Genomic DNA, 20066 nt, shown 5'->3' on the forward strand with positions numbered 1-20066 from the left:
TATGTCCTAATATAAAGTTGATTGAATATTAATTTATATATGCCTCTTTTTGTTAACTGAATGGCTGTTAAATGTATTGTGTAATTATAATGGTAGTTATTTCTTGAAAATGACGTGAAAATTACCAATACTTGGTTCAAATAACCACTGTGGTGGCTATACACATGGAAATCTCCAGCAGATGAGCTAGGGAATATAGTCCATAATCAAATAGAATGTATATTAATCAAATCTTTTGGGATTTCAATCACAAGATCATGCACTTAACCAGGAGCCAATGTACCATCTGATCACATATTACTGTTTGCATCCCTCTAAATAAAACTTATAAAACACAAGAAAACAGTTCTACAGTGGAGAGTAGCATATGAAAAACTTGCACAATCTGATGCGAGAAGTATGGTGAGCAAGGAAATCAACAGTAAAATAAGGATGACCGATTAAATTCTTTCATTGTTGGATTAACATATTGAGTCCAGATAGATCAAAGTGGCAGTAATATTCAAAACCTTGTAAGATCTAAGATTAAAATAGCAAAAAATGAGCGACTGCAACAAGAATGTGAAGAAGTTGGAAGTATGCAGGTTTTATATCTGATTTCAATTTATATAAGTTAAATGAAACATCTGGAATATAATATAGAAAGAATATCTCCATGATAGCTGTCAAATAAAATTGCTCTCAGTGTTTACGGTAAGAAACAAATATGGGAAGAATATGTTAGAAATATCTTCTCAGATGGGCTCTACAGTTAGAGCGCGCACCTGTGAGCTTGCATTCGGGATATAGTAGGTTCGAACCCCACTGTCGACAGCCCTGAAGATGGTTTTCCATGTTTCCCATTTTCACAGCAGGCAAATGCTGGGACTATACCTTAATTAAGGCCACGGCCACTTCCTTCCCACTCCTAACCCTTTCCTATCCCATCATCACCATGAGACCTATCTGTGTCGGTTCAACAACTTGGAAAATTTTTTTTTTTCAGATGTGATACAGACTATTGAGAATGCTGGGATTGATAATTTAGCAGGACCTCCTGTCATGAAAGAAGAAACTGAGACAACCATTAACATTCCTAAAACCAATGAAGCAGTAGGCCCTAATGATATTCTGACAGAACTCGTTAAGCTTCTTGATGAAAAAGGCATCACTGTCTTCCATAAGTTTTTCCACAAAATATATGATATTATTACCTTCCCCAGTGGTTTTCATCAACTTTCATTCCCTTGTCTAAAAAGAACCTAAGAATATGGACGATCGTTAGCTTATCAGTCTCGCGAGCCATTCCTTGAAACTATTTCTCAAAGTCTCATTAAAAAAAAAAAAAGTATGCAGAAAATGTGAAAGAGTCATTGGTGATTTGCAGTTTGGGTTTAGATTTGGCATTATGACTGTCCTCAAGACTTGACCCTGAATTCTCTGCTTTCTAAATGTGTTACCATTCCATTAGGATGATTAATACACAAGAGAGATATGTCTACCTCTTTTGATGGTAAATTGGCTGTCTTTGGAGGAAGTTTCTATCAGTTTCTGGTATCGGTCGATAGAGCATTCTGGGTATATGTAGTGGTTTCGTGGTTATGTATGTATGTCCAACCCTTGTCCTTCTCTACATCCATCTTGAATAAACTCGGTGGTGCTTCCCGGCACAAGCAACTTATTAATTTGACCACCTAATCAATACAATACAATACAATACTTATTGAAATAATAACAATAAGTTAACTTATTGTTTTTTTATTATTTCAATTAAATATAATCAATACGGATCAAAATTGATATTTATCACATGTAATATAAGCAACTGTTGCACTGCCAGTTGTAGTGCAAAACATTTATGATTAGAGGAAAAATGTATACCTGCATTTTAGTGACGATGCAGCATCGTGAACTTAATGGGAATTCTCAGGAGATCAGAAAGACATTTGTCACATAGAAAACTTGTATTGGCGCCAGGCACCAGGCTGCCCTTATTAAGGTTGATAACAAGGTGACTAACACAGTAAATATCTGCAATATTTGCACAGTAAATATCTGGCTGTCACCACTCATGTTTTACTTTTGTTCTGAGAGTGTCTTTCGGAAAGCACATAAAGGTCTAGAAAAAGACACAAAAATTAATCTGATCTACATGATCATCATTTGCTATGCTTACGACACACTACTGACAGCTTATAATTTAGATGATCTTTGACAACTCCTTAGCACAGTAACTGAATGCAGTTATAATCTTGGCCTGAATATTAACATTAAGAAAACCAAACCCCATAGTACAACAGCCTTGAAGGGCCGTGGCCTACAAAGCCTCGTATATGAGACTCAGAGCCAACAGAAGGGCAGCTACCAACACAACAGTTGATAACGGATAACAACTTTCAACTAGCATAGAACATTTTCCAGTTTCTACTGACATTTCCTGACAAGGTTTCAGACAATAGTATAGCCTACTGGTGCTAAGGGCCACTTATACAATATTTCAACTGATACTTCTGTTTCACCTTATGCACACATATTCCTCAGCGGCCTTGAACATGGTGTATTTATGACATTCACGTTAGTGCTTGTGTTCACGCCCTCATGTTGTTGTCATTATGTTTTTATCACTGTGGTATTCCACTAACAATTTTTAATGAACTATTTTAATTAGAATTTTAATGGAAGAAGTTTTAGTCTCTGACAAGATTATAGTTTAATCATTGACAGTGTTTCCGTTAACATGTTTGTATAATGTATCATTTTTTCACATTTTTATGTCCCAATTTTTAGTAACTAGCTAAACTTTTAGCTTCCATATTTAATATTGTGACGTACCCACTTGGCCCACAGATGTATGACAAAATTATAACGTGGCGGGTCACTTTAATATTAAAATAAATAAATGATATGTCATTGTTTCTCCATAAACAGTATCCCAAGGGCGCCAGTCTTCAAGCTTATGGCTTGAAAACAAAAGTAGATAATTAATAATAATAATAATAATAATAATAATAATATAATAATAATAATAATAATAATAATACGTAATGAGACTCAAAAAACTCCCAGGGGTGAGGTGAACGGAACACAAACCATTAAGTACACTAACTTGGAATTTAAGGATCATTAATAATCATTTCATAAAATACAAATTAAAACAGCTATTTATTAAGATGAAAAACGTGACGTAACGGCGTTTTAACGACATCTGAACTTACGGAAGCAAAAGAAAAATTGAATGAAATTAATTTTAAAAATGAACTGTTGCGCGAAGACTTGCAGTAAGTTATGCCATACGCTCACCATATGTAGACTCTGTTGTCTTGAAGCTGATGATGTGTGGATCTCGTACCGGCTGCCTTCTCTGTTGTTGGATTCCAGTCCTACTTCTACATTTCCTGTCCTTAACACTTCCTACTGTACTCCTTACATAAAGTCGTAATGAGTCCTAATTTTAAATGCAAAACCACCATGGGTTATGTTCATGGAGAGAATACACTTGTATTCTTCCGTATTACGGAACAGTAGCGTAGCTAAATTCATAATAAAAGCTCTCCTCCCATATACTAGTCAGAACCAGTCTCCCGTTGACTACCTCTCGTCATTGAGATAACAAGTCCCAATCAATTAATTTCATAGTTCAATAATTAAAAACATGCAGTGATGTCCCAAATATCACAATATTAGAGGTACTCTTAAAGATTGTTTTTAGGCTGAAGATGCCCTAAATTAAGGGCGAAACATGCCCATTTAACTGATAGTCTTTATGTAACCACTATAAGTGAGAATAAAAGTATTGAATAGGTGCATTAAAAAACACCTTTATTGTTTTTGAATAGTAAATTTTCAATACGGACCAAAATTGAGATTTTTTTTTTTTTTTTTTTGCTAGGGGCTTTACGTCGCACCGACACAGATAGGTCTTATGGCGACGATGGGATAGGAAAGGCCTAGGAGTTGGAAGGAAGCGGCCGTGGCCTTAATTAAGGTACAACCCCAGCATTTGCCTGGTGTGAAAATGGGAAACCACGGAAAACCATTTTCAGGGCTGCCGATAGTGGGATTCGAACCTACTATCTCCCGGATGCAAGCTCACAGCCGCGCGCCTCTACGCTCACGACCAACTCGCCCGGTAAAATGAGATTTATAACATGTAAAGCATTAAGAGGGTTGTAAAGAAAGGATATAAATCTCTTCACATGGTTATAAAGGAATGTAAGGGTTGTAGTAAGGATGTAAAGGGAGGGCATGTAAGTATCTGGTAAGACCACTTTTTTTTTTTTTTTTTTACAAGTTCCTTTATGTTGCACCGACACAGATAGGTCTTATGGCACTGATGGGATGGAAAAAAGTTAGGAGTGGAAAGGAAGCAGCCATGGCCTTAATTAAGGTACAGCCCTAGCATTTGCCTGGTGTGAAAATGGGAAACCATGGAAAATCATCCTGAGGGCTGCCGACAGTGGAGTTCGAACCCACCATCTCCTGAATACTGCATACTGACTGTACTTAAACGACTGCAGCTACAAAGCTTGACAAGACCACAGTTAGAGTATGGTTCCAGTGTACGGAACCCTCACCAAGACTATTTGATACAAGAATTGGAAAAGGTCCAAAGGAAAGCAGCACGATTTGTTCGTGGTGATCTCCAACCCAAGGGTAGTGTTATGAAAATGTTGCAAACTTTGGACTGGGAAGACTTGGAAGTAAGGAGACGAGTTGCATGACTAAGCGGTCAGTATGTCCTGAGCTGTCGGAGAAATGGCATGGAATTATATTAGACACGGTTATCCAATTTAATCACCTTTTCTAGCCCCTTCGTCATCTGAGGTGAGCAGAGTGGGACCCTGAATATGACTGCTCAGTCGTAGATGCAGCTACCGAATTGCTTTACAGCTTCATTCCCCAAGCAGGACGACTGATCACATATCTACCGCCTGCATGCCGGTTTGTCACTAAAGGTTCACAAATCCTGCCTCCGTGTTTTTAAAGTAGTAAAGATAATAATATGAAGATAAAATTGGAATTCAAGAGGAAATGAGGCAGTGGAATAATTTATCAAGTGAAATGTTCGATAAATTTCAAAGTTCTTTAAAAACTTTGAAGAAAAAGCTAGTTAAACAGTTGATAGGGAATCTGCCACCTGAGTGACAGCCCTAAATGCAGATCATTGATTGATTTTGTAGTGTGTGACTGGTGAGGAGGAGCTGAACGTTGAGCATCCCTGGAAGCCCTAATGACATTTTTGATCTTACTACTGATATTGTTAACTGGCTACAAAATTTAAATGTTCATTTGTAAAATTATTTAACTCACAATACTTGTGGCATGTGATTGGGATGGACAGGTGCTCTCTCCCACAGTTGATCATCCATTCATATGTAGTAGTATTATACAAGATGAGGTATCCTGGACTCAGTAACATGGTTAAGTTCTAGGGAATGCCTCAGAAGGCTAAGTTTGTAACAAGGTTGTAATATTATTTTATTTTTTAAAGAACTAACTGCATGTGTAATACTATGATTGCAATAAATTATTACGTTCTCCCCAGTTGATGGTCATCCCTGACTGGGAAAGAAGAGTGTTCTGTTCTATTCTGTTTAACGTTAAGAATTTCATCCTTTGGGTTCCGTATCGTGATGATTTAACAGAAATGTAGAAATTTTCACATAATATATATTATTGAAAAGGTGGATCTTATTATTTTCTTTGTTTATTGTGTTCTGTTCTATTCTAAACTTACAGTACATAGTTTCTGTCGCTTTACTGTTGTAATACAGCATAAAATTAAATAAAAGAATAAATAAATTAAATGGTAATCCAGCAGAAGTCTCCAAAGACAGTGTGTTGACTATTCTGATGCAATGTGGTAGCAGTGGTAGACTGCTGGCATTGTTATCAAATGACTTTGTAACATTATACACATCACTTGCATTATGTTTTATTATCATCCTTATTCTTATGATGTCATGAATACAAATAGAGTGTGAATTGTGAAAACAGCATTTCATTTTGTTTCAGCTCCTAGTCAACCATACCCCCCTCCACCATCCGGTGTATATGCCCCTCCTGCTACTGAGTATCCACCTCCATCTGGATCGTATCCACCACCATATGGATCTGCATATGTACCACCTCCACCATCAGCACCCATGTATGGAGCACCAGGTACTGGAAGCCCAACATGGGTGGATACGTACGCTGGACAAATTCCACCTACTGCTGTGGTTGGCGGTTATGATAACGAGCAGCTGTATGTTGGACGTGCCAATCATGGAGGAGCTCTTTTGCCAGGCAAAGTAGTGCCATCTCACGGTGCATGCTATGTAGCATGGGGTGGTTATGAGCATAGAAAAGAGAATTATCAGGTACAGAAAAAAAAAATGTATTATTAGAAATGTTGGATAAAAGTAATACCTTATTCTCTCTTACCTTCAATCCAAAAAAGCATGATTCATCATGGTGACATGATTAGGCTCGTGATGTAGATAGATATTATTTATCTCCTGCTTTGTCGATTTCTGTGTTGTTTTTGTGTTTGATCTAAATACAGTAGAAGTCCACTATAGCGAGTACGGCTTATAACGAGAATCTCGTTATACCGACAATATTTTGAAGTCCCTTCAAAATTCCTATATTAAACTGTGCATTATCCTTCGGTTACAGCGAGAGCCTTATCACTGATGCATCCGTTATTACGAGTGATTATGCGTGCACGATTTTTTCCGTTATCGATATTTATGCACTCAGCGATTATGATGCATGCAATCTATTATCTTCGTATCGTTTCCTCGCTATGTCCGCTAGCGAGTTCTCTCGTCGACATTCGAAGGCGGTGTTGGAGTCTATTAGTAATACCCGTCGATTGCTTCTCTGTAAAGAAAATTTGAAATGAGAGAGAACATATTTTCGTAATAAATGCGTAAATAACATGTCCGATAACAGTTCTTAACTCATTAAAAATAAAGGCTGAATAAACGATCGCTTAATTTTAATGCTAAATACTGCAATTAAGTAAAAATGGGATATACCTCGAGATGTGGCGGAGTGCATAATTGATTTCACAGGTTAGTTTATATTTTCTCGCATCTGGTTAAATTACGGGAAGGTTATTATCATGTAGATTTATAGCGAGAAGGTTATCATTTCTCTAGTAGCGCTTCGAGTATGAAGGATAGGTGACGGTGTTTGAATAAGGAAACCAAAACGTTTGCCACAAAATGCGATCGATCATCTTTGGTATGGTATAGTTTTCTCTCTATGTGCATTTGCGAGCTCTCTCATCGACATTCAAAGGCGATGTTGGAGTCGATTAGTAATACCCAACGACTGCTGTTCTCTGATAGTTTCATAGTTCAAATTCAAATAGAGAAAATTCGAATGAAAGAGATTAAGTTTTCGTAATAAATGCGTAAATAACGTGGCCGATGGCAGGTGTTAACTCCTTAAAAATAATAGCTGAAGTAAACGATCTCTTAATTTTAATGTTATATACTGAAATTAAGTACGAATGTAATACACCTCAAGATATGGCAGGGTATATCACTGATTTCAGAGGATAGTTCATATTTTCTCGCGTCTAGTTGAATTTCGGAAAGACTATTCACATGTGAATTTTTAGCGAGGATAACTCTTTTCTCTACATGCATTTCAAATGTGATTTTGTGACACATATATGGTTAGGTTAGGTGACGCCATTTGAAGAAGAAAACTCTGGAGTGATACCGTATTTGTCCAAATCCCAGATGACGTTCTTTTCCCCTCAGCATCTCATGCGAAAAATCAAGGTTCGTCTTGCAATTGTGGTAACCACGCTGCTTCTTTTCACCCCCACATGCGCATGCACACACAAAATTTGTTGACAGTGAACGACCGCCTCTTTATTATACGTCGCTAGCCGTGACAACCGGCATCCTGTGTGTAACGTCACTGGATCTGGGGAAATAGTGAAGAGAGAATGACATTGTATTAGCCTCTACAAAAATGTTTCTCAAATCTGCAGAATGGCATCAAAACATGCGAGCCTTCAAATTCTTAGAATGGCCCCGGGCACTCAGTGGCAGAGTTATAACACGTCTACCGTACCTGACTCTTAGTAAAATTTTTATAGACAGCAAGAATATTTTCATGATGGATAGTGGTAAAGATACGTGGAACAGGCATTGTTGGCAAATTTTCAAGGGGTTCTCGTCGATATCATGCCAATTTTTAGTTAATGGTTATTAAACACTCGGAAATGTAGAGTAATTGTGCAGCCGCAAGAAAATATAGCATTGGCCTAACTAAACCCAATATTTGACGTCATTGCGTACACAAAGATACAAAAAAATGCATTCAGTGGTCCGCAACAAGGACGCTTTAAAGAAGTCTAAAATGAAATTGTGAGGTATGTGCACGAAAAATGCAAGGGCGGAAAGGCCATACCGTGGCACAATAAACTCGTTCGGTGACCTTCAACGTCCGCGATTAGGCCTATACATTGCTAGCCGCTGAAGTTGGCCGAACCTGGCAAGTGAGACGTGCGTGTAGCGGTAGCCAGTTATATCTGACGCTGAGTAAAAGTACAGTAACAGTTTTTATAGACAGTAAGAATATTTTCCTGACGGATCGCTGTATTGTAGAGACGCATGGAATAGGTATTGCTGGCAAATTTTCAATGGGTTCTCTTCAGTATTATGATGCCAATTTTAAGTTAATGCTCATTAAACCCGCGGAAATAAAGAATTGTGCAGCTGCAAAAAAAAAAAAAAAAATGCGGCATAACGAAAGCCAATGTTCGGCGTCTAAAAATAGTATTAAAATGTGTACTGTACAAGAAAGGCATTCCTATGATTTTACAAAACACTTTTTGAGCCTGATTTAAATTTTTTGAAGGAAAATGTGGGATTCATCTTGGATTCGGAGAAATACGAAACCGTACTTTTTTCAGAATGAAATTAAACATACACTTTCACGTAGTATTGGATTTCGAAAAATAACAAACACATAAGTCGTAGTGTTGATAGGCCTATCCGCGGAAATGCAAGTTTTGAACAAACTGATTGCCGTTTCATACCGATTTTGATGTGTATGGGGTTTTCTGACTTTTATACAAAAATCGGATATAACGACAATCCGCTATAGCGAGTAAATTTTCCTCTGTTGTGAATTCTCGCTATAACGGACTTCTACTGTACGCTTTTTATTACTAGTTATGTTCATGTTAGACTTAATTGGATAATTTGTGAGTATGTGATACTAACCTTGTTGCATATAACATTGTTTATTATGGCTTCATTTTGATATACACTGACAGACAAAAAAGTAGATCACTTTAAGACAAAAACTGCATTTTCTTATCTTAAGCCTGCTTTTTCTTCATTCCTACAAGTTATTATTTAAGTTTTTAATTAAGTTTCTCCATAAAGTTCTTAGATGCTGTAATTTATGAAAATGTCATTACCTTAAATTAACATTGCATTATCGTGAGCAAACTCGTGAACATACCACTGAAATTTTTCTTAGTGAAACTCTATACTCATCTTGCCTTAGTATCAGGTGTTATCACCTCTGGGGATGATTACGGCCTCCGTCCTTCGCAGCATGCTAGATAGAAGGTCCTGGATATCGTTTCCTGGGGGATGAGCGCCCACACTTCCAGTAGCATTGTGCCCACATTTTGTTGAGGGTATCAAAGTTGCGACACCGGACATTTCGGCCAAGTATATCTCACAGGTGTTCTGTGGAATTGAGATCTGGACTTCAAGCTGGCCAGTCAAGGGGTCGTATCCTGGCGTCGCACAGATACTCTGTGAGGCAGCGAGCGGCATGGGGGCATGCATTATCATGCATCAAGATGAAATTTTCACCAACTAAGGGTAGCCGAGGGGATTAAATGCTCTGTTAACACCTCTATGATGTAACAGTGTTCAATCAGAACACCTCCATCATTGAAAATAATTTCCGTCCGGCCTCAAAGCTGATACCGGCTTATACCATGTTGGAGCCACCCCTAAATGGTGACCTCTTGGAGATGTTGCAAGGTGAATATCGCTCCCCACACCTTTTCTCTCTCTCTCTCTCTATCAGTAGGTGACCGGAGGCATAATGACTCGTCTGTGAACAGTACAGTTGACCACTGCTCCACAGTCCAATTCCGATATTGACGCTGAAACTGTAATCGAGCTCCGTGTAATGGGAGGTAAACTGTGGACCAGTTGTAGGTCTTCTTGAGGTAAAATTGGCTTCTTGGAGTCTTCATATAACAGTCCTCGCAATCACAGTGACATTTCTTACTGCTTCGAGTTGATTTTTGGCTTGGACGGTGGTAGTTTGGCGTTCGCTCAAGGCTTGGATGAATAGAAACTTATCGTCGCTAGCAGATGTAGATCTCCAGTGGCCTGATCCAGGTCATCATTGGTAGACACAGAGTTCACAAAATCATCTTAGAACACTCTGGATGTTTCCATATGATGCACTGATGGCTTTAGTCCAGCAACGCCACTGCTCTTACAATGTCTTCTGGGCTAAGAGGCATCTTGACATGTCAAATGTGAAAGAGAAACTGAAGGAAAAAGTTATAGTGTTACAAATTATCATTAAAGATAATGTTAATGATGTCTTTGCCTACATAAAGGTTTTTTTTTCTTTTTTTTTTCTAGTTGCTTTACGTCGCACCGACACAGATATGTCTTATGGCGACGATGGGATAGGGAAGGGCTAGGAGTGGGAAGGAAGCGGCCGTGGCCTTAATTAAGGTACAGCCCCAGCATTTGCCTGGTGTGAAAATGGGAAACCACGGAAAACCATTTTCAGGGCTGCCAACAGTGGGGTTCGAACCTACTATCTCCCGAATACTGGATACTGGCCGCACTTAAACGACTGCAGCTATCGAGCTCGGTCATAAAGGTTTTAATACACAGACTGCTGCTGCTACAACTGCTGCGCTATCAAATAGTTCCACTGATTTAATGAAATCACGGGAGGCTAGGATCCATAATAATATAGATATTGGCAGTATATTTGTCTATCTAGTTATTACAAATACAATTTATTTATAATTTTTTTAAGTGTGTAAATCATTACACAGTTAATTTTGTAGGACTGTTCCGATTCATTGGGCCCTCCTCACCTACATTATTCATTATAATAAATGAATTGTACTTTTTCTAAAAACAAATAGAATATTACATCAGAAGACTATATTCTTAATGTTTAAAACTGTCAGGTTCTTCAGTCAGCCAAAACTAAATTTAAATAAATTTATAAACTATCTAGAAAAGAAAACAAATGGTAACCGAATTATACCAGAAAAAGAAATAAATTAATTAAAATATAATGACATGGATTTGTTCTTGAAAGAACATCATCATATTCTATCAAATCACACTCAGCTTGCATTCTATGCCAGAGTGGAAAGAAATGAGCGACTTCATTAAAATTAGTTCCAAATTTCAAGTTTTTAAAGGATTTAAACATAAATACTTATACATTTCTAAACACTTTTGAGTGTGATTGGATAGAATCTGAATGAAACATGTCATTCTATTTTAATTACGTTGATTCTTTTTTCAGGTAAAATTCTGTTACCGTTTTTCTTTTTCAGATGGGCCGACGACCTCGTTGTTAGGCCCCTATAAACAACAAACATCATCAAAACAATCTTTTTCAGATACTTTAAAAATGCATTTATTAAAAACTAGTTTCAGCAGACTGAAGAACCTAACAGTTATAAATGGAGTCAAAACTCTGTCCACTCTGTCAGAGACATGCAGAGTGAGAAGAAATCTGTATTTGACATTATAAACTGCAATGAAGGTGATAGCAACAACTGGACTGGCAGGAGATTAAGATAGGTCTTGAGAGAGAAATCCTTTCATACAAGGGCTTCTCATTCCTTGAGAGGAAGGGGCGTTTCAGTACACTGATCTACTCAAAGCCAACTTTTGGGTGAATAATTGCTGAGGATTTCTGTCTTCAGAGAGGACAAATACCCTTAAAATGTCATCCAACATCTTGGTCGTTTGAGCAGTCCCTGGAAGATATATGAAATATAAAGGTGGTGCAGAATGCTTCACGAGTGATAATGCCTATTATGATATTCAGATTATTTTGGAGCATACCTAACCCTTTCAAAATATTCCAGATGTATTTTGTAATACTTCACCTGCTACCAAATAAGTCCTTTAACTGATCAGTGTTCAAGTTGGATGTTGCAATATTCACGTAAATATGAGGCACAATTTGTAAATATCTCTCTTCTGTGTCAACCTCAATCGCCTGCTCAATGTCTCTAAAACAGTGTGCTTTTATTGGATGAACGGCAATTATGTTAGCTCTTCTGTAAGAATGTGAGATATTAACACAAATTAGTAGAATGCTTGGAAAAAAGAGAAAGAAGGGATAATATGTGTCCCTCAGTAATCAATATTCTCACCACTGTTATTGTTCTTTATATTATACAAAAATGTAGACGTGCATTCTAAATGATAGTCTGTTACATTTCTCCACTGAAATAAAAATGTGTTTGTTCTTCACATATTTTTGTTCATTCATAGGTGCTGTGTGGTTGCCAGGCAATGTGGGTGCCATGTGCAGGTGGTGAAGTTCCTTCAGACGCATTACCTTCTGGAGAGACCGAGGATGGTGAACCATTGTTTGTGGGCCGTGTACAGCACAATGGCACTATGACTCTTGGCAAGGTGAAATTCCTCTCATATATTTTGTTTAGTTTAACATTGGTAAAACCCCTTTGTTGGGGACTCCATATTAAAGAAATTTCATTTATTGGAGGACTGTCAGATATTTCTCTTTTTGGTTTCCAATGACATGAATACAAATTATTTTTGTGCAATTGTAGAACAGTTTATTTGGTCACTCATTGCGGATATTTCACTGAAAATTGGAAGTAGTCTGGGGATTGAATTTTTTTATGGATATCGTGGAAATAGGTTTACAATTCTAAGTCCTGATTGGTGGGGGGGGATAACTGTGGAAAGGCTATTTTGTGATGGTTAAAATATTTGACGTTTCCTTATTTGGGGGAGAATATCTTTTATAATACTTTTTGTATCTCCATGTTTTATTTTCGCACCTTATTTAGGCTGCTGTTATTGTGCCTTTATCAAATTATGGGAATTGTCAAACAAGACATAGGCCTAAAAGAAGTCTTAATTTGGAATTAAATTCAGAGAAAAATATCAATATCAGAAGCATCCGTAAGTTCTAAGTTGATTCTGCGTATCTATATGTATAAAATAAGAGTTTTGTCTGTACATTGCTTAGAATTTGAAAATAAATGGTATTTCTGTATCGGTCATGTCCACATTAACAAGGATGTGCACTTTTTACTTTTCCGTAATTTCTGTCTGTATGTATGTGTGTATGTATGTCCAGCATCACGAGTAAACGGCTGACGAGAATTTAATGAAAATCGGTATGTGAAGTGTGGGGATGAGCCACTACAATCTAGGCTATAAATCATTTTACTCACACTGAGTGAAATGGTAGTTTAGGGGAAGGCCTAAAATTTAATTCTCAAATATTTATATTATTAGTGGTCCTATCGATAAATACTACATAACTAAAGTTATATAGAATTAAATTTCTGATCATTTATGTCGTACATTGTTACGATACCGGCTTTAATAACACAGATATTCATGAACTTTTTGTGAAGTCCATATCAAAGCCGAGCCACGAGAAAATGGGTTAACAGAATTTAATGAAAGTTGTTATATACAGTCAGGGAATAAGAAACTACAGTCTAAGTTATAAACAATTTTATTTGCCCTGTATGAAATTGTAGTTTAGGGGAAGGCGCCTAAAATTTAATTTTTAAATACCTATGTTATTGGTCCTATCGAAAAGTACTACTTAATAAAAGTTATAGAGAATACAATTTCTGACCATTTATGTTTTATTCAATTTTACCATACCGACTATGATAAGAGTGGTATTTCAGAGTCGGAAGAAAACTAAATGTAAGTTATGTGAAGGCCTACAATATTGAAAGCGCATAATATTGATCAACAATAACATTACATTGAACATTGTTTGTGGTGATGTTCTTTGTCTCGTATGCTGCCGCTCAACTCCGATAGATGGGATTACTGATGCGTACCGAGTATAACAGCCTGACTGAATTTTGGTGGGAAATAGCTGGAGAGTTAGAAAACTTTCTTCTTTAGCATGTCATTCCTCTGCTTCATACATTTTCTGATACCGTATTGCTGGTACGTAACTCACTGGTTCATCATAATATTCCAGCTATTCGATCCCTACTCTGACGCGTTGTTTTGAATGAGCCAGTGTGCACTCTTAAGGCAGATGCTCACTTAGTAGTAGTAGTAGTAGTAGTAGTATGACCTGGTCTAGAATGACAATTCAGAAATATTCCAAATTATAGCACCACAATTCACTAAATAACTCAAAATTCAACCCTGAAAAGAGCCGTTTCTTAAGAACAGCTTCTAGCTCTTCACGTTTATTAAATTCTACATTCATTTAATTCAAAATTTGCAGTGAAGAGGTGGGGGGTTCCTCCTGGCTTGGAGGAAAAAATTGCCTCCAAGTCAGATTTTTCCGCCGCCAGTGTAGTGAATTGAGATTTTCCGACTCATCGGGTACTCTTAGGCATTCCATCGGTAGCGTAGTACTGTTCTTGAAAAATGCTACGAGATGAATAGACAGTTGTGTTCATGTTTCGTAGATCTAGAGAAGGTATATGACAGGGTACCGAGGGAAAAGATATTCGCCATACTGGGGGACTATAGAATTAAAGGTAGATTATTAAAATCAATCAAAGGCATTTATGTTGACAACTGGGCTTCAGTGAGAATTGATGGTAGAATGAGTTCTTGGTTCAGGGTACTTACAGGGGTTAGACAAGGCTGTAATCTTTCACCTTTGCTGTTCGTAGTTTTCATGGATCATCTGCTGAAAGGTATAAAATGGCAGGGAGGGATTCAGTTAGGAGGAAATGTAATAAGCAGTCTGGCCTATGCTGACGACTTGGTCTTAATGGCAGATTGTGCCGAAAGCCTGCAGTCTAATATCTTACAACTTGAAAATAGGTGTAATGAGTATGGTATGAAAATTAGCCTTTCGAAGACTAAATTGATGTCAGTAGGTAAGAAATTCAACAGAATTGAATGTCAGATTGGTGATGTAAAGCTAGAACAGGTAGATAATTTCAAACATTTAGGTTGTGTGTTCTCCCAGGATGGTAATATAGTAAGTGAGATTGAATCAAGGTGTAGTAAAGCTAATGCAGTGAGCTCGCAGTTGTGATCAGCAGTATTCTTGTAAGAAGGAAGTCAGCTCCCAGAAGAAACTATCTTTACATCGGTCTGTTTTCAGACCAACTTGGCTTTATGGGAGCAAAAGCTGGTTGGACTCAGGATATCTATCTTATTCATAAGTTAGAAGTAACAGACATGAAAGTAGCGAGAATGATTGCTGGTACAAACATGTGGGAACAATAGCAGGAGGGTACTCGGAATGAGGAGATAAAGGCTAATTTAGGAATGAACTCAATGGATGAAGCTGTACGCATAAACCGGCTTCAGTGTTGGGGTTATGTGAGGCGAATGGAGGAGGATAGGTTACCTAGGAGAATAATGGACTCTATTATGGAGGGTAAGAGAAGTAGAGAGAGACTAAGACAATGGTGGTTAGACTCAGTTTCTAATGATTTAAAGATAAGAGGTATAGAACTAAATGAGGCCACAGCATTAGTTGCAAATAGAGGATTGTAGCGACGTGTAGTAAATTCACAGAGGCTTGCAGACTGAACGCTGAAAGGCATAACAGTCTATAATGATAATGTATGTATATATGTAAATGGATTTTCTCTTCGATGAAGAACAACATTATGCCAAAAAATGATGAATAATTTCAACCAAAAAGTAATTGATTTTCATTGCGTTATGATTGAGAAGCGTAAAGCAAAGGAATATTTGATCGCTCAATTAGGAACCACATGTCAAATGCAGTTTCAATATGCAACGAAGTCACACAGTTAATAAGAAAGGGACATTGAGTGTTATCATACGCGCTACCGGAAGCAAAAAACGATGTACTGCAATGTTTGCTGTAACAGCTGATGGCAGAATGCTTGCACCTTACGTTGTTCTAAAACGAAAAACAATGCCTAAAGTAAAATTTCCGCGCGGGATCCACGTTCATATCCTAGAAAAAGGGTGGATGGACACTGTCGTGACAGACAGGATTTGAGCTTATAGGTGAGCTCTTAAGAAAAGTCAGATTGGTTGGAAGGTTGTTTGGATCGTTCCCGAGCGGTTGGAACGTATAGGTTGGGAAGTTTCAACTAAGGTGCAGATCAGGAGGAAGTCGACGAAGTGGATTCCCACGAAGTTAATATATTCTGATACTGAGAGTTGACTACAATATGTACACTATCAGGGGCGAATGCTGGTCATGAAAGTCAGGCTTGCTCTTCCATTCGTGAAAGTTGGTGGGGTGGGACATGCATATTTCTGAATGAATAAAATTTATAAACCCAATAATCGCTAAATCATGTGAACATTTTAATCATCGGTTACATGAACATGCATTCAAACTGGTTATGTCACACCTACAAGAATGGCCAAAGGAATAACAATCAGACACATTTTATAATTATTAAGAAATCATGACAAGCCAGTGAACGTCAAACTATGTACACAGAAAAATTGCTACTATTTATTAAATCTTCCTACTTGAAAACAAACTCTACTCTGCGGCTTCTCTTTACAAAACCATCAATAACTTCATCATAGAAAGAGGACTGTAATCTAATTTTTGCAAGCAATCCTTTTTCAATCGACAACATAGCTAATGATGATATCCTCTCCTGGCATTGAGTCGATCTGCAATATGTATTAATGCGTCTCAGTGTTGAAAAAGAATGTTCTGCAGAGGATGTAGTAGCAGGAATTGTTGCTACAAGTTTGATGAGCTTGAAAATTTCTGGCATACCCATGTACAATTTATTAGTATGCATAAACTGCATTAAGTCTGAAACACTTTTCTCTTTAAAATCAGAAGATGAATACATCACACTTAATTCTGTTTTTAAGCGAACAATGTCGAAAAATGACCCATAGGTCTTTTCTAGGGCAGTAACATCACTGTCTGGAAACCTATTTCTGTGCTTCTCAAACAAATCACAATCCAACAGCAAGAAGAACACAAATTTCTTTATGCATTTAAAACGCTCTCCTATTTGGACAAATGCATTGTCAATAATTTCATTGAATAGACGTTTGTATTTTGATTTTTCTGGTTCATCACTAATTCTTCGATTTTTAGAGCACAGCTGTCCTCCATAAACATCAATTTCAGTATCAACATGTCCATACAAACTATCAAAATCTTCATCTCTCATAGACTGGATATTTTAAAAGAGCTCCTCAACCTTTTTGCCACAGTACTGAATATTCAGACTTTTTGTTTGTAAAATACTGAATACAGTATCGGAGAATGAAAAAATCTTGGAGAACACTGCCAGCAGAAATCTAGTGTTGAACTTAAGTAAGAAGAACAAAAATCCTTGTGCTTTCAATGTAGTGTCTTCATCCCAGTCGTCTAAAGTATCCTGTACATGTTGAAAGAATTTCACCAGCGTATCATAATATCCCTTCACAGTATTAATAAGACATGAAGCAAAATTCCATGTCGTTGGTGCTACTGTTGGCAACTTCTTCTGAACAAAATCTCGAAGAGCAGCTGTTCTCTTTGTAGACTTTGAAAGAAAAAGCAGCAAGTCCTGACATTGTTTGGAAGAAAATTGTACATTCTTTGATTTTTGAAGCAGACTGCTGTAGTGTGAAAATTCAATAGGTGGCTATAACAATGCACAAATGTCGCATATGGATACTGGTCTTGAAGTAGTTTATTAAGCCCATTCAGACAGCAGCACCGTCATATGTTTCAGCCACAATCTTTTCCTCACAACTGAACTCTTTTAAAATAGCACGAACATGATTTAAGAGGGCTCCAGCAGTGCGATCTTTACTAACGTCAGCAAAACCAAGAAACCTCTCTTGAATTTCACCACTTTCATCTACAAAACGGAGTAAAGTAGAGAGTTGTGACTTATTAATAATGTTGGACGTTTCGTCCAACATTATTACCACAAAAGTTGCTTGTTTAAGCTCCTCCTTTATTCTTCTCACAATTACTGAATTTATTTCTGCTATTAAATCATTTTGGATTGCAGACGACGTCCCTCTAAAAATGGTGGAGCCTTTCAGATGAGCTGCCAGAAGAGGATCATATCCACTTATAATTTGTAGAAGTTCTATGTAATTCCCTCTGTTTACGGAAGTTGCAGACTCGTCATATCCGCGAAATGGTAGTTCCTGTTTTGCTAAAAAAAAACACTGCATCGATCACTCATTTAAGTATGTCACGATTTTTCTTTACCTTTTCATTATGAAGTTGGTCACTGATGCGTTTCTGTTCATCCAGCTGGTGGTCGATCCTTGTACACCCAAAGCCCAAAGAAACACTTCATATGGTTTGCAGATTTCTCATGCCTTGTAATGGACAGTGTCAAGGTATTCAAATTGTCAAAGCCACTTTTACACCATACACCGTTATCAGCAGAAAATAGTAAACACGGCCAGCAAAATAGTCTATTCAATTTCTTGGACCCTGTCAACCAGTGCGTATTATTATATTGAGATACAGAGAACGAACGTACATATTCTCTGTTTTTCTCCCTGTGCTATGTCTTTAAATCTGGCCGCGCCTGCCATTCTTAATAATGTCTGTTTTCCCTTGGATAGGCCTCCGAGAAAATGGATTTGATAACAAGCTGTCAATAATGCACGGTTCGGAACCCATTGCAGCACGTCAAATCATTCAGAATAGATGGTCAGGAACTTACAGTATACTACTCACTGACACAACACACTAGATCTGTAGCTCTCAGACCAGAGCTTCCAACTACACATTATAAACGTGACAGCTTGCAACCGGCCTTGGAGAGAAGAAACCTGCGCGCGCATACATTTCTCGCTGTGTCGACAGCTCCGCTGAAGCTCCTAAGACACGAGCAAGCCTCGCAGGACTCGCCAAGATATATGCAACATGCGATTTGTATAATGCAGATATATTACAGATACGGTACATATTGTATTTTGTTTAACTCGCCTGCTGTCCCTGGGAGGCCTGTATCCTAGAGACCTTCTAGTACTTTCTTACTGCGTCTATAGAGTTGAACCATGCCCTGGTCAACATGACTCACGTCCTGTATGACAAACTTCTCTGTTACTCAAGATTTCCTAACATGCAAGAAATATGATTTCCACTCTTCTATTCAATTCCATGAATATAATTATTTTACCTCTTTTAATTATTATCAGGTACGCCTATTAGGTATGCCCATACCTGACTCCTAGCCTCTATTACAGGCTGATCCCAATACGTCAGGTACAGCTATTCCTCCTACGTTCCCTGGGTTCGATCCTCGGAGGGAATAGCAGTCCTGGGTTCAAGTCCCTGGGAGGACACGACACCTCCCTCCCCTAGGGAGAAATGAATGCAAACATCTCTTGCATTCATTTCGCTACTCTCAAACTGTAATCCTTACAGCTTATGATACTTATGAATTACAATCTTTTGGAGCTTACACTCCTACTAGTGGGACTACGCCGTGCCAATGTCTCTTCCGGTAACACCCTTGACTCCGGTGTTTCTATTAATTCTAACTCTGACTGCAAACAAGGCTCACTGGGGGCCCTTCCAGTAGCCCTGTGTTGCCTAAATTGGACGGTAATGTCTTCGTCCGATACCCTTGCCTTACTGTTCGCAGTAATCACATTTTGATAGATACAGAGATTGGGGCAGCGTTCCTTGTAGTCCTCAATGCACTTGGGTTTATACTTACAGCTTTTACAACAGCCACAACAACAACACAATATTACTATCATTAGAACTAAAACACTCCAAGTTACAATTTGGTACACACATATCTTAATGCTATATTATGCTTGAGTTCAGTTTCTTGCTGTTGCACCAAGCGTTCGACTTCACTTACTTTCTGGCTTGTCCATTTCAAGTCATTTACATGATTCAACAAATTACCTACAGTCACCTTGTTTAAT

The 20066-nt window shown here is 37.8% G+C and overlaps 1 protein-coding gene across 3 annotated transcripts in view; it reads left to right on the forward strand.

The window, feature by feature from the left end:
* The window catches only part of LOC136871677 (natterin-4), an 87278-nt gene that overhangs the window by 45025 nt on the left and 22187 nt on the right, over window positions 1-20066 (forward strand). For all 3 annotated transcript variants that reach the window (XM_068227186.1, XM_067145174.2, XM_068227187.1), the window contains exons 3-4: window positions 5995-6341; window positions 12510-12653. In XM_068227186.1, coding sequence (XP_068083287.1) covers window positions 5995-6341; window positions 12510-12653 — 491 coding nt within the window. The remainder of the gene's footprint in view (window positions 1-5994; window positions 6342-12509; window positions 12654-20066) is intronic.

This window comes from Anabrus simplex, chromosome 4 (genome assembly GCF_040414725.1).
Source record: "Anabrus simplex isolate iqAnaSimp1 chromosome 4, ASM4041472v1, whole genome shotgun sequence".
NCBI lineage: Eukaryota > Metazoa > Arthropoda > Insecta > Orthoptera > Tettigoniidae > Anabrus > Anabrus simplex.